Source organism: Podarcis tiliguerta (genome assembly GCF_965153285.1).
Source record: "Podarcis tiliguerta genome assembly, chromosome: 14".
Classification (NCBI taxonomy): Eukaryota; Metazoa; Chordata; class Lepidosauria; order Squamata; family Lacertidae; genus Podarcis; species Podarcis tiliguerta.
In genome coordinates, this window is record NC_139547.1 from 36,388,193 (window position 1) to 36,403,898 (window position 15,706).

The 15,706-nt window shown below is 43.5% G+C and overlaps 1 protein-coding gene across 3 annotated transcripts in view; it reads left to right on the forward strand.

The window, feature by feature from the left end:
* The window catches only part of RAB40C (RAB40C, member RAS oncogene family), a 40,288-nt gene extending 26,426 nt beyond the window's left edge, over positions 1-13,862 (forward strand). For 2 of the 3 annotated variants that reach the window (XM_083412480.1, XM_083412481.1), the window contains exons 3-7: positions 1,740-1,800; positions 5,367-5,427; positions 6,183-6,260; positions 7,184-7,406; positions 10,673-13,862. In XM_083412480.1, coding sequence (XP_083268606.1) covers positions 1,740-1,800; positions 5,367-5,427; positions 6,183-6,260; positions 7,184-7,406; positions 10,673-10,953 — 704 coding nt within the window. In that variant the 3' untranslated portion in view covers positions 10,954-13,862. The remainder of the gene's footprint in view (positions 1-1,739; positions 1,801-5,366; positions 5,428-6,182; positions 6,261-7,183; positions 7,407-10,672) is intronic. The other variant, XR_014504717.1, reaches the window with a different exon arrangement.
* Positions 13,863-15,706: the final 1,844 nt, after the last annotated feature.

The following is a 15,706-nucleotide window of genomic DNA, read 5'->3' on the forward strand; positions in this document are numbered from 1 at the left end:
AGGCAGATGAAGATAGCCAGTTCATTTTCCTTGAAAGAATTTTTCCTCCATGGTTCATTCTTCACAGAGAAAATGATATTTTTAGTGTGGGGTGTGTTTAGTGTGTTTGGATCAAGTTAAAGAAATCATATGTAAAAATTAGTTTTTGAAGCAAGCTGTTGAAAAGTTTACTATATATTTCAAAGTCAGACTGCTTATACTTAAAATCTTCATTTCTTATGCGACCTGATAGGTTTGAAAGCATGTGTCCCTGGAAACGGTAAATCAGTGGGATTTCTTTCTTAAATTAAAGGAAGTGGTGCTTGATCTCATGTGGGGCAGGACCAATTGCCAGCAGTCAGCTTCCTGTTTGAAGTTTGTTAACAATGGACTAATTAATATGCAGATTAAAGCATTGGGAGGAACAGGAAGAAAAGTGACCAGCTGAGACCTTATTAGTGCAATATCCAGGTCTCCAAGGATATTGACACAGATGTGTGGCAGGGAAATGAAATCTCTGTGTCAACACAATTGAATATGTATGAAGTATTTTGGTATACTTGCTAATAACAAAGCTGCCTAGTTAGAAATAGAACTCATTGACCTGGCATTTGACATGCCAATAGCGCTGTCAAGTTATTGTTAAGATGGCAGCAACGTGACTATAGTATGAATTGTTTTTGAGAGTTGAATGCTACCTTTTGGTGGTGGATATGGCTGTGGCAGGAAGTTAACTAGCATTTCCATGCGCTCTGGCACTCGTCACGGTGTCCTGTTGTGCCAGAAGTAGTTTAGTCATGCTGGCCACCTGACCCGGAAAGCTGTCTGTGGACAAACACTGGCTTCCTCAGCCTGAAAAGAGAGATGAGCACTGCACCCCATAGTCACCTTTGACTGGACTTAACTATTCAGGGATCCTTTACCTTTACCTTATGGTTGTATGTCCTTTTGCTTGCATACAAAAACTGTAATGCAAAGCTGTAACGTGCAGATCTTGGCCACAATCAGATGCATCCTCTGAAATTAAGCTTCAAAATGCAGGTATCAGTCTCTGTTGAGGTCCATGTCCCAATGATCCACCAACAGGTTCTCTGGTCAGTTGCCGCTGCTAGCTCAAAATCTAGATTTTTTTGGGTGGCATTCAACTAATGAGTAGATCTTATGAAATGAATGAACATGTTTGAGTTAGGTCCTTAATTTCAGTGGGTCTAGTCTGAATGTAACATACCTGAATGCCACTCCTGGCCTTCACATTTCAGTAATAATACCTAGACAAAATACACTGTACTCAAAGTGAGGGTACAAATCTTAAGTGGATGAATTCAACATCAAGTTGAGGGGGGGAGATGTAAACAATTGGTAGGGTGTGTTTTTTTTACAATCAAGTAGTATATAAATTTTGTTGTAGTAGTTTTTTAATTTAACATTGTGCTAAATATGGTGAAGAAATTGTATTTAACTAGAAGTAGGTCAGTTTGACAAACAATTCTTGGTTCCTCATTCCTCACAGCTAACTTTTTTTGTGTTGTAAGAGACCTAAATGTCCTTGCTACCAGATAAATGATAATTGTCTGTTTACTGCTCTTCTGAGTTGCTTGTTTTGTATATTAAAACTTACTATGCTACTACCACAAGCATCATTCCCCCAAACACTTGGTGTTGTGACAGCTTTTTCTGGTTATGAACACTTACATGTCACTGAAATAGTGCCGTTATGCCTGGTTTTTGTGTAATCACACTTCCATTGTTATTATTTACAGGAATTGACTACAAGACCACAACAATCCTGTTAGATGGCAGACGAGTCAAACTGGAGCTCTGGTAAGGTTGCATTGCTGAAATCTTACCAAAGTATTAAGAGTGCCTACATGACCTTAAGCCAAGAAAGAACTTGGGTTCATCAATATAATGTTCTTGCAAGCTTAGAAGTGGCTGCCTGGGCTTATCTGGAGACGTTCATAGATACCGATTTCATTTAATTATAGCATGTAGATGACATTTTTCCTTATCCCATCCTTCTCTTTTATGGCCTGGCTTCACCAGCTCGGCTTCACAAGCACCATCTCCTCCCTCTTCCTTCTGCTGCTGCTACATGCTGAAAAGAAAACAAGGGGCTTACAGCATACAACAGGCATAGGCAAACTCAGCCCTACAGATGTTTTGGGACTACAACTCCCATCATCCCTGACCACGGGTCCTGTTAGGTAGGGATGATGGGAGTTGTAGTCCCAAAACATCTGGAGGGCTGAGTTTGCCTATGCCTGGCATACAACATAATTTAACCTTGCATACAGATTTACAATGCGAATGGAAGACATATGAAGAAAAACAAGGAAGTAAAGGAGGACAGTAGGGGAAGATATGCTAAGTCACTTTTCTCACCTTCAGTTTGTGTGTGTCTCGGCAGCTTTTATTTATGCCATATTTTTTTGCCCTGTGGCCTAAGGACAGTTTACCTTTAAACGTGTACATCTGGTCCTGCATGAAAGCACTTTCAAAACAGTCCTGGTTCCTACTTAGTGTTCATTCTAAGAGCATTGGTTTTTGGCCACTTATGGAAATGGCCTCTTGTACAAGGAGGATGGTGTGTGAATTTAATCACAAAGTCTCTACCACAAGAGCATCCAGTGTGGTGCCCACTAGATGTTGTTGGGCAGCATCAGCCCCAGCCAGCGTAGTCTATGGTTGAGGATGACTGGAATTGTAATCCATTGCCCTGGTCTACCATAATGATTACCACTCTCTCCCTCACATTATGCTGTTTGCAACAGGATAGATGGAACAAGCTTCTAGTTTGTGTAGTGACGGGTGTATAAGAAAAGTGCCAGCAAAAATCTGACCCTTTAGATATTTAGTAATGCCTCAATTGCACCAAAAATCTGATCTCCCTGGGAAATCTGATGCAGGGGACTGAGGGTGGTGAGGCTTCCAGCTGTTTGTCATGCACCCCTCCCAGGTCATTGGACACAGCAGAGACCAACACACTGCAACGTGTTCTGTAACTAACCTGACCGCAGCTTGCACTTATGTAGGCACTTGCTTAGGTCAGCACAGCACTCCTCATAGCATCACAGATGTCTGGTGATGCCCCTTGGTGTGCTGTAATGTTTAAATAGATGAGAAGGCATGGCTTAAATCTACACACAAGCTCTGAGGCAGCTGGTGTCCTTAGCACACCCTATGTTTGTTTACTACAGAACACGTTGTACTCCTAAACAGAGTTGTAAGAATTCCTCAGTGTAATGTCAGCCTCTGGAGTAGCCATTGAATGCTGAACTCAAACATATCTTCTCCAGCCAAAATTTGTCCTTTGTTTGTTTTCATAGCAGTTTTTAAATGAAGAGCTAAGAATTCTCTCTACGGCTAGGCAGTACTGAAGAACTGCTTCCAACACTTTTCTTTTATGTGTATGTGGAAGTTGGGTGACAGAGAGAATCCACCAACTTGCCATATTCATTAAAGATAGCCTTGCATGTGCATTTTTGTGGATTAATGATCTTTTCCGAGCCCACACCCCCATCCATACCAATCATTTGTAGCACTTCTTAAATCTTCAAGAGAATATGTTCTCACTCACCTAACAAAAAGTTAACTGAACTTTCATGTAGACAGGCCTATGCAGTTGTTGTTTTTTAAAAAACCAAAAACGTGAACATTTTAATGATTGTTTTGTAGTGCTCTTAATAGAGGGGGATTTCTTATTTTGCTGCAGACTCCCTGATGCTTTCTGAAAGGGTGGTATATAAATACTTCTATAAATAAATAAATTCACATTTGACAGCAATTTGTAATCACTGTAGATCAGTACATAAAAGGCTCTTGGCAGGAAGCACATCTGGCATAACTTTTTTTAAAAAAACGTGTAATTGCAGAGAGAGAAATGAGAGGGGGCAAGCAAACTTTTCACTGGAAGAGGTTTCTGAAGCTGAAGTGTCCTGGTGAAAAAAGCCTTAACCTTTGCACCCCACCCACCTAACCACCAAAAGCGAGACAGAGCTTATCCATTATCTTAGAATGGGCAGTTTTGAATGAGAGGGTGTGTTTTGTTGTTGTCTAGGTTGTTGTTGTCACTAAGAAGGGGGGTTGGTGCTAGTAACTTGACAAAGGCCACCTAGTGAAACCATGACAGTTAGAACTTGAGCCTTGGTCTCTCTCATCTAACTCTCTCTAGTGGAACATATTGACGATCCTCACGTTGAACAGTCAAATCCTGTCTCCAGTGGTAGGAAGCTGGAACATAATACCAATGAGCATCTAGTCCATCTATAGCAGGGTCGGCCAACTTCCAAGAGACTATGATCTACAATTAAAAACTGGCAGTGATCTACCTCTTTTTTTGGGGGGGGGGGTTCAGGTGAAAGTTGTTGAGCTTATTTAAGGGAGAAAAATCCCATGGGGGGGGTCAGGTCGAAGAAATAAATAAAAATAGGAGCTCACCAAGAGATTGCTAATGAAATGGTCAGCCTCACAGCGAGAGCTCCGTCTTCCAGTATACTGATCTAGAGGGCAGGGCGGGATGGAGGAGCCCACAATCTACCAAAACATCCCAGGAATCGAACAGTAGATCACGATCGACCTGTTGGACATCCCATATCTATAGTATATGTATGTAGTATGTATGTCTCTACCTACCCATTTATAGGTCATAGGAAGTGGGAACAGCTATGATGAATTTGCACACAAAGGCGGCCTGCTGGAGGGCTTGCAAAATGGATTTTACATACATAGTCATTGTCTTTGAAGCATTCAAAGTGAGGGCAGCTGGTGTTGAGCAGGACCTGGAAGTGTCTGCTGTAGCTTCTGTTGTGGTTGAATTCTGCCAGTAGCAGCCTCCAAGAACTGAAAACAATGAGCTGCATCAATAGATAAAATGGGAGTAATAAACTTGAACCCAGCTTGAGAGTGTGGATGTTCTGGATTGATAAATAGAGCTGTATTAAAAAATTTAGTTCTCAGATACTAACATGTAATCTATATTCCTGAACAACCAGTCATTTGGGATATCTTTTGTATGTGTACTTGCATGGAAAAGATAATATGCACTCTTACTAGTGTTTATTAACATACATGGTAAAATTTTCTTGTGTATATTCTTCTGCAGGAAATATATTTGTGGGTACACAAGACTGGGATAAGTTAGAGTGTTCTTTTTAGGCGTGGAGTATGAGAGTGCAATCTACACAAATCCATATGTGAAGCACAGCATTTTGGGGAGAAAAATAATGACTTTTGTACAATATCCTTTTGTATAGTATGTAGTTCCAATTTTAACCAACAGATCACTGAATGGAATGGTTTTGTTATTAGCTAAGGATTCAACGAAAGGGTTGGGAAGGTGGAATGGGGAGATCTGAAAGCCATCTACTTTTTTCCCTCCTTCATTGTAGGGACACATCGGGCCAAGGGAGGTTCTGTACAATTTTTCGGTCATACTCCAGGGGAGCTCAGGTGAGTACAGTCAGCAGTGCTGCTTAGCTTCTGTTACTTGACTCCAGGCAAAGGTGCCACCTGCAGTCATTGCTTATCAGTTTGTTAATGTCTGGAAGTGAGCCAGGGGGAACCAGTGATTGTGTTTGGGGCAGCCCTAACAATGCATCCATATTGGTTTAGGCCAAGGGTGGTGCCCTCCAGTTCTCATCAGCCTCAGTCAACATAGTCAATGGGCTGATGGGAGTTGTAGACCAAAACATCTGGAGGGCACCGTGATGTTGGCTACTCCTGGCTTAGGCTACAGAATGATGCCTGTGCTGAAACTAGAGTCTTGCCATGGGGAAAAAAGCATTTCTATTTCTCTTCCACTATTTCTTCCACTTCAGACTGGCAATTCTGCTTGTGGCCTGGATCCTAACTTATTGCTGAAAGCATCCAGCTTTCTGAAACATTCCTCTTGTATTTCTTTACACACGCACACACACCCAAAAAACTTTGTTATAGTCTATAGGTCACGCGTGGGGTTGGAGGGAGCCTTCAGTAGGCTGGTAAAAGAATGGTTCTCAGAATTCCTAATCATATGACTAGAAATGGGTAGAATACTTTGAAAACCTTACAGTAGAAGTGAATTACATGGCCAAAAGGCAGGAAAAGAACACGCAGTTGGGTGTGAAGTCACCATTGACCAACTTTAGGAGAATACCTTCTGCAAGTAAGCAACTTGGAATTTTTTTTTGTTTTAATTTGAACATTTGGTGTTCTGTTTCATACAGGGAATCCTCTTGGTCTACGACATTACCAATCGCTGGTCTTTTGATGGAATAGACAGATGGATCAAGGAAATTGATGAGGTAAGAATGGCAAAGACTGCATTAGACTTCCATAAACTTGGTCTTTTTATCTTTGCTCATCATCTACAAATCTGGTTCAGGGAATGTCAGAATTTTTGGTTTCCTGTTAGGACCTTATACTGTATTGAAGCAAATTGTCAGTTAGGTACTATTGCATCCTGCTGCAGGCTGAAATGCTTCTATAACCTTCTATTGAGACCAAACACCCAAGTAAAAATCCCTGCACTAAGAAAACTCATATCCAGGTGGAGTCTAGGTTAGAATCTTTCTCCTTTGACAGGTGTTAGTCACCTGGGATCATTATAATGAGAGGTTATGGGTTGCAGCCTCACCTGCTTGTCAAAGTTAGCCCATGGAGGGGTGGGGAGATATTGGGATTCTGTTCCCAACCAGATCCACTTCCCAGTCCTGCCCAAGTGCACAAATTCTCTTATGTGCAGGGATTTTTATATGGCAGAGAAATTATTCATATAAACCCTGGAGTCTGGAGTAGAATAGCCCAGACACAGGTTTACTACTTCAGAAAGGCCTAACATAGTTATCAGAAAATGTTATCTGTTAATTGCCAAGCATTAAGAGGAAAATATGTTAGTACACTTAACACTAGAATGTAGAAGGGATGGAAGGTGTGGGCAGATACTGGGATTTGCCAAGCTTAAACCAGTTTCTAGTCCCCATTTCCTCCTTGGAAAGCCAGCAGTGTACTAGACATGGCCTTCTCTAGATAGCAGCTTCTTCTATTGGACCCTGTGCCATGTCCAGGTTAGGAGCACAGAACCTGGCCTGAAAAATGAAAGCACAGCATTGTCTTGAAATGAGAAGTGCCAAATAGGTATTTTGCTCCCCAAAGGAAAAGTGTTGGAACATGAGCTTGGGCTGGCATGGAAGTGCGTATGTTCAGTGATATGTTTTTCTCTCTAAAGCATGCTCCTGGTGTGCCCCGCATCTTGGTTGGCAACCGGCTTCATCTGGCCTTTAAACGGCAAGTGCCAACAGAGCAAGCCCGCTCCTATGCAGAGAAAAATTGCATGACGTTCTTTGAGGTCAGCCCATTGTGCAACTTCAACGTGATTGAGTCCTTCACAGAGCTGTCTCGTATTGTGCTGATGAGGCATGGCATGGAGAAGATCTGGAGGCCCAACAGAGGTGAGCAAGCACCCACACCATTGTTCCTGCCATGCATTAAGACAGGAATAGATGTTCCAGTTGTCAGTCTTCCTTCTAGGATTTGGTGTTTGGTACACATGGCATTTCCACCGTTGCTCTTTGAATTCAGCTACGGTAATTTGCCTCAATGTCATGTGTGATGTCTGTCATGTAAGTTACTGTGACTTAGCTTGCTTAATGATGATTCGCTCATATTAGTACGAATAGGGGAAATCTCACTCTGCAAAAACAATGAAACATCTGAAACAGACCTTATTTAGATATGAAACAAAAATGGAGCTCTATGTGCCTTGAGTCTTCTCCTCTAGAGACAATACCTGCCTATCTTCTTCTTAACTGAGCCCTGTGAATTTATTGAACTTGCTTTATGCCCCAACATACCACCCTGACTTTGGGTTCTCTCCATTGATGTCATTATCCTCCTTGTATATAGAAAAGAAACTGATTAAAAATAGCTTTTTGCATGCAGCACTGAACCAACTAGGCCAGTTTTTATATCTCCCATAGCTGTGAAAATAGGATTGAAAAGGCTTGGATGTTGCAGGCTTGATCTTTTTATTAGAGTATCAACTTTCCCATTCCAGATTTGATTTCTTAAACAAACTTTATAGCATAAGCTAGCCAGCATTCAGTGAGTTGTTAATTTTCAGTTTTATCAATTGACACTAAAATTTCATGTTTTCTTGAGACCTCTATTTGACTTCTCTCAAAGTAGTTCAGTCATGGGAATCTGTCCAGCATCTTCCACGGTAGTGACCAATGCAACTAATTTATTCAGCTTGTTTGGATCACAGACTTCAGGTCCCCCCGTGCTGACTTTGGGGGTCTTAATATAGAGCATGTGTGATATATTGTTCCATCCTTGTCAATCATTCCCAGCAGCTTGATGTTTGAAGAGGCATTGTGGACAAGGGAATATGAAGAGCAGCCTTACACTGAGCCATTCAAACAGCCAGCTTCCTGCTTTCCCTGTGGGGTGCAGTTTTCCTTGTTGTCAGAAGATGGCATGCTGTCATTTCTGTGGTGGAGGGATTCTTTTACTTTGTCATAGCTGACCTGCTCAGTTTCAAAAGAGCTCCGCTTCCACTCTCACATGCAAGGCTGGCAGATAGTTCAGCTTGCAAAAGTCTTCTTTGTCCTCAGCCCTAAGGGCAACTGGAACAAAAGGAAAGTCAGGAGGGCAGAGGTTCTTATCCAAGTCTCCACTAGGAGAAGGGATTGCTGCTAGTTCACATGTATACAGGTATTCTGAGATTCTGGGTAACAGGAGCACAGATAGGGAGGATAGTAACTTCAAGCACTGCTTCACAGCTGACGAGCACAGAAGTCTGGTTTAATGTACTTGCTTTTTTTGGTAATATCTGTTCAAGTCAGCCTGAGATTTGTGGACTGGGGATTTCATAGCAGATTTCAGTAGCTCTTCCAGCTGCATTCAGGTGAGCGATTAGTTGCTCTGACCCTTTTGGCTCCCTGCGTGAAACTTTGCTAGTGACCTGAACTGTGTCAGGCCCTCAAGTAACAGAACTAGAATGCCTTCCTCTCTTCTCCCCCACCTCCCCCAGCAGTGACCTCATCAAAGCAAATCTGCCCCACCCCAGAGTAGTTGTTCTGCTTTGCAAAGCAGATGTTACAAGATTTTGCACACTGCTTAGAAAGAAACACGGGGCCACAGGTTCTCATGGGTGTGAGTGAGTTTGCTCATAGGGTCTCAGTCCAGCTGTGGGAAGGGATCAGAGTTCAGGGCTGTTTGCCTCAGGTTGCCAGGGCTTGTATACTTGTCAAATTGGAATGTGCTCTGTTCTGAGGCATGCAGCATGTCTGCTCACCTCTAGACCAAGCCTGTCCTCCCTCATTGAATTTTCAGGCAGGGAAGCCCTCTTCCAATTTTAATTGCAGTCTCGAGGGCTTTGTCTGGAAGGGAATTTATATGCAGTGTGTCTTCTGCAGACATGACTTAGCCAGCCAGTCGGCTTTCCCGCCAGCCAGTTGTGGGGAGGCATTAATTACTTTGACAATGGCCCAAGAAACCTGATTAACACACAAGAATATGATTTGGGAGAAGATGCGGGTTCATTCCCAGCTCTAAAATTCTGTTGGGCATGTCACTAATTTTCTAGCTTCAGTTTCTTGTCTGGAATGTAGAGAGAAAGAGAGAGAAAGAACTCTGCCTCCCTAGAAGAGTTGTTATTGAATACTGAAACACATATCGGAGGCTATAGAATGTAGCCATATAAGCTGATCAAACAGCCTAAACTCAGTGTTCTGTGCAAAACCTGGGGCTTCTGCTTCCCAATGCTATACTTGGTGTTACTTGGGGCTGCAGAGCCTTGCATAGCCATTGGGATAGTATGGAGTTCAATATATTAAATGTTTTGAAAATAAAAGCATGCTTCTAGTCCTCATAGTTGTCAGGAACCATCTTATGGGGAAATTAGCAGTGCCAGCTGGACTGGACTGTTGAACCAGGACCTTTGCTTGATGGCATGACTTGATGGTGTCCACTGTGCTGGAAATAGTGCACAAGTCAAGCTTTGTACTTCTGGCCAGATTGGTTGGTTCCCTATGTAAACTGATGTCACAATAAGTTCTGGTGTGTGCTATTGCAGGGTGAGGAGAGGTATGTGTGTCAAGAGCTGCACTTTCAGGTTATGCAGCTGTGCCCCTACTTCAAGATGTCTATCTAATGAATGGGTATATATGATTTTATGCTAAATATTCAAAAAATGTTCAAGGTGGATTACAAACATGAAACAACAACTCCAATTGATAACTAAGGTAAAACCAGGTAAAACAAATTCAGAGGCTGGGGTGAATTAACCAGATCCTGATTTTGGAGAAGGGGCTGAAGGATGTCGCTGTGGTGTTGCACTTCTTGAAGTGTTAATTTAGATAGATTGTGGGTTGACTTATTCAATGGAGCACTTACAAAAGGAAACTGGTAACCAGAAGTGGGCTACACTGATCTCTTGGGCTATTTCCCCTCCAAAGAATGTATGAAAATGTAGCTTGCTGCAGGCATACCTTTAAAACTATAGGATTTGCGATTTGGGATGTATAGGCTCAGCTCATCCATATACAGGTCCACAGTGCTAGCTAAGGCTGGGGAAGTGCCTGACACCTAAAGAACTAAACATTTGTTCGTGGAAAATGGTATACTTGCACCAGAGCAAACAATACAAGAACTGTCCCAATCGTGCATCCTTTCTAATCCCGTATTTCTTTTTTATTGCCTCCCACATCCACAGTGTTCAGCCTGCAAGACCTCTGCTGCCGTGCCATTGTTTCCTGCACGCCCGTCCACCTTATAGACAAGCTGCCCCTTCCCGTCACCATCAAGAGCCACTTGAAGTCTTTCTCCATGGCTAACGGCATGAACGCAGTGATGATGCACGGCCGCTCATACTCCTTGGCCAGCAGCGGAGGCGGGAGCAGTAGCAAAGGCAACAGCTTGAAGCGCTCCAAGTCTATCCGTCCACCACAGAGCCCACCACAGAACTGCTCGCGCAACAACTGCAAGATCTCTTAGCAAGTCGTTGCTGGGGAGTGTCTCCTCCAGCCACGCCCGCCCACTTGCTGATGTACAGATGTTTACACACACGTAACCCATTCCACTGGGGTCTCTCCTGACGTTCCTCTGTGTCTCTGGCAACAGTGCCTACAGGATTGGCATGGGGCTTGTGGGCTGACGTGAGGTTGGCAGGATCCCACATGGCAAGGGGGGGCTGAGCCAGCCTTCCCAGAATGCAGTAGGTGTGCCCCTCACCCTGCTCTGAGGGGCAACTGCATGGCTGCCTCAAGGGAATGACTCTCTTCTTCCTGCGAGGGAGGAGATGGGACTCTGTGCTGCAACTTTAACCTTGCGCTCCCAAGTGGATTGCTGGTGCTACAGTGAACATGACTCTTTTTTTAAAAAAAGGGGGGGGGTGAGGAGGCAGGAATTATAGCAACTTCAACCCAGATGGAGTTCTGCCTTTACCCAACAGAAATACCATGATTGGCTGGGGACCCTTAGAAAGCAGGCTGCTTGACATTTTCACTTATTTATAAATATAAAGAGATTCTCACTACTTTTTTTTTCTTCTTAGTTCTCCTCCATTCCTGCCTTTTTTTAAAGAGAAGGACATCAGGGGGGAAATGCTGTGCTGCCTTGTAAATAGAAGTACTGAGCCTTGAACCCTAGGGCTAATTGAAGTAGGAGGGGGGTCGGCGGGGGTCAAGGAGCAAAATGATCAAACACTCTGAGAATTGTATAAGACTCACAGGGTTGCTGTCATTTTTTTTTTTTTAATTCTGTTTGTGAAAGGAGGTAGGGATTTGTTCCTCTCTTTTCTTTTTGACTTAGATTTTCCAGACATTCCTGGTAACAAGTGCATGGCTTAAATGGACAGCAAGGGCAGGGTTCTGAATCACACTGCTGTGTTTGTGGGGATGGGGTGGGGGGAAGAGAATGAGGGTGGGGGAGTCCTGACTACATCTGGAATTGGTTAATGACTGATCAAGCCATCCCTGCCTCCCAGGAGGCTTAAGGCAAAAGGTTAGACTGTACCAAATCTCAAAAAGATCATGGCTGGGGGGGGGGGGTGGCGGGGAGAGACGATCATCAGTAAATGCTGCTCTTTTATGGCTGTTCATAATTACTGGGTTGTGTGAGGCATGGGGAGATCTGGGGCTCCTGAACAAAACCTCTCCTGCAGCATGTTCTCTGGCTGGGCAGAAATCCTCGCATGTTACTGCGCTTTTGCTTTTGTAGTCAGCTGCTTGCTTTTGATGCTCTCTAGCCCTGTGGTGTTGTCAATCCTGTTCATACAGCTTCTCTGAACTACAGAGTTGCTCAGGGAGCCCAAACAGTCTTAGAAATCCAGGGCACACCTCCCCACCCCTCCCACCCCCATTAACACCTTTTCACTTTTCAAAAATCAATTTATTCACCAGAATTGTACACAGATAGTAAAAGCCTCTCTTATAGCATGCATAAGAGTATTAAGATTGGTGGGGTAAGGTGGGAGAGGTGGAATACTGAGAAACAAATTAGTTGCAGCTTCCGTGGCTCTTTCCTTTGTACACTGCCCTGCTCTCTGTTCACTTAGAGTACCCTGTGCTGCCACAAATGCACATTGGGCTGTTGCTTTAGCTTTGGCTGGAGTTGAAATGGATGTTTGGAGAATATCTTCCAGCCTGTCTTAAGCTAAAAGGAGAGGCTGGCTTGATGGGAAACGAAGCAGAAGTGTAGCAGAGGGTGAAGCTACAGTCACCTGCTGGCTTTATTGATAGAGCCTATGAATTGCATTCTGGAATCTTTGATTTATTCACCTCCTTCGCCACCTAGTTCGTTCTCTCTCTCCCTCCCTCCCCCCCCCCCATATTTATCTCAATCTATCTCTCCCTGGTGAATGTCTCCTCCCAGGTGGCTTTCCTCAATACCACCCACCATCCTGCCCAGGACTGGCCACTTAACCTTATTGCAGATTGGAAAGGGTAGTATGATGCTGCTGGTCGCTTGTCATGCAGCTGACTAACCCATTCTGTTCAGGAACTTTGACAGGAGCCTAGCTGGCAGAGCTGCAGCTTATTGGCTGCTCCAAGATGGCTTGGCACGAGGGGTGAGCCAAGCCCCGCTGCTGGCATGAGCTCAAAGAGGGCGGCGGGGACAGGTCAAGGGCAGGGGAAAGCCTTTAGCGGCATCTCATCGGGCTGTGAACAAAGCCAGAGCCAAATCCAGGGCAGGAGCATGGAAGCTTGGAGATTTACAGGGCATGTCGGCACAGCCACGACCACCTGTTGCCGCTTGCTCTAAATGGAGTGGGAGACAATCACTGACTCAACAGCCTGGCATTCTGGGGATGTGCAGTGAACAGGTGATCTAGGAGGCAGCCTGGACACAGCCATCTTTCCACCCTTGGTTTTAAAATAGCTACTTCCCAAAAGAGCTATAGAATGTGCATTGTTTTTCTGAAGAATTGCAGGGAGTGCCCCCCCCCCATGCACCCACCCCTGCTTGGCAGGCTGTAAATCCTCCTTATTGTGTCTCCAGTATCTGATATCACTTGTACATAATCTGCTGGGACAGGGTGGCCATGGAGCTTTTCTTACCAGAGTAGAAGAGTTCAACTACCTGCACTTGTTCTTTCTTACTTGTACATGCATAATTTTCAGTCTCACCTAAATGCCTGTCTTTAATTTTCCCTTCTTTCTTTTTTTAAATCATGGCAAATTCTGTGGAATGAGACTCTTTGGAATGTCTGTCAATCAAAGCTGAACTTGTACCTTATTTTATTAATGTTCAACTCAAAGAATGTGATCTGATATCAAACACTAGAAACTAGCTGCTCTCCCACACACGTACCATTCCTCTGTTTTTAATTCCTTTGTACAGTAAACGTTGTTAAACTGATGGTTTTTATATAAATTAAAAAAAAATATCTTGTTTTAAAACCACCCTGCAGGCTCTGGAAGTTGTCATTGACAAGCAAGTGAGCTCTTTAAAGGGGTGTTGCTGAAGGACAGTGGGAGGGCAGCAGAGAAGTGGGGGAGGCTGGGCAGGATGGATTTAAGGGGATTAAGGGGGCTTGTGGCTCTGGGATATTCCCAGGAGGAATGGTGGAAAGCACTTTGCTAACTGCCTCATTTGAAATGAACAGGCATTTGGCCATGGACTGAAGGCTTGGATCAAAGCGGAATGCTTTCTTCACACTTGCATGACTTGAGAGAATCTCTTTTCTGTGCCAAGGGCATGGATGTTTGCACACCAGCCCATAGATCCCTTCTGGAGACTTCAACCGTGCTTATTTTAATTTTTTAAAGAAAAGAACTTGTTAGCATTGCAAAAAATAAATAGATCTGGCCTTGGTACAATTTGATGGCATTCAGACAATGAAATGCTGGCTTAAGAATCCAGGATACTTAAACACACCATGTGTCCACTTCATATACAGCTCATGTACACTACATATACATGAGCAAGGAAACGAGCCAGGAAGCCACTGTTAACCATGGTTTCCCATTATGTCCAAACCAGGAAACAATGGTTAATGGCTTCCAATCAAGGGTATGATGCCATGGTTTAAAATTTGGCTTATGAATCCTGACTTGTTTAGAAAGCAATTATGCACAGTTCCCAGGGTTCATGCAATGAAAAGCATGTCTAACTGCAGTTATACACTTTACTCTTTTCCTATGAGTGATGGGGCTGCATGCGTGCTGGTGCACAAAGCTCATGCATTTCCATGCATATTAGGATTTGCGCATCTGAAGATTTTACATTACACGTTACATTACAGTAATTGCTCTACGTTGGAAAAAGGCAAGAAAATGCATTTTAAAGCGCTTAAAAGATTCTTCACTTTTATTATGTGTGCATCCCACCTTCTCTCTGGGAACACAAGGCAGCAAGACATGACATTACAAGTTATTTCCCATTCTGGCCTGGGCCAGCCCCAGACTGACTTTGTTTCAGCAAGGTCGCTACCTCGTGGACCTTCAGACTGTTGCCTACTCCTTATCAACTGTACCTCTGGGACTGAGTAAAACACATGTCTGATAAAGAGTAGACACTACAAGCCTTCAAAACTACAAACTACAAGCTTTTGATATTGTGGTTTTAAAGCCTCTCTGCCCCCCATTACAAATGTGCTTTTCTGCTGCTGGGGAAAGATTGAAGATGATGGGGGGAGGTACACAGAACAGAGTAATATAGCACATTCATTTGAATGCCTTTCAAGATTAAGGTTTAAATCCACCCAGCATTCCTGCCTATGTAGTTATGTACTGGTTAGAGCCACGGTTACAGCATTCACCCATGAGAGGAAGAAGAACCCAATCCGTAGATCTATTGTATAGCAGAGTGGCTAAGCCTTAAATTGCGTCCTGCGGAGGCCTGAATCAAGTTCCACTCCACCGCAGACCTCCCCATCATCTATAGCACTGAGCAATAACAGCAACCTACCTTTCTGAATTGTACTCCTTTCCACAGTTTCATGTATGTGAAATAAAGGAAAACACTTTTTAAAGAAGCTAAGTATGGGCATGTTTCCTTCTTGTACTCCACTCTGGAACTTCAAAAAGTGGCCAGGTTATGTTCCAGATCTTAAGAAATTAGCCTTCAATTCTGCACCCATTTTGCTAATTTCTAGTATGGAGCATATTGGAAAATATAATGACCCAATTTTGTGTGTACTCCTGAATGGTTTAGTGTTACATTCATGAGCCTGGGGCTACTAACAAAGGAGAACAGGGTGGGTATAAGCCCTGGCTCACTCATGTAGCACCAATACATAGTTTAG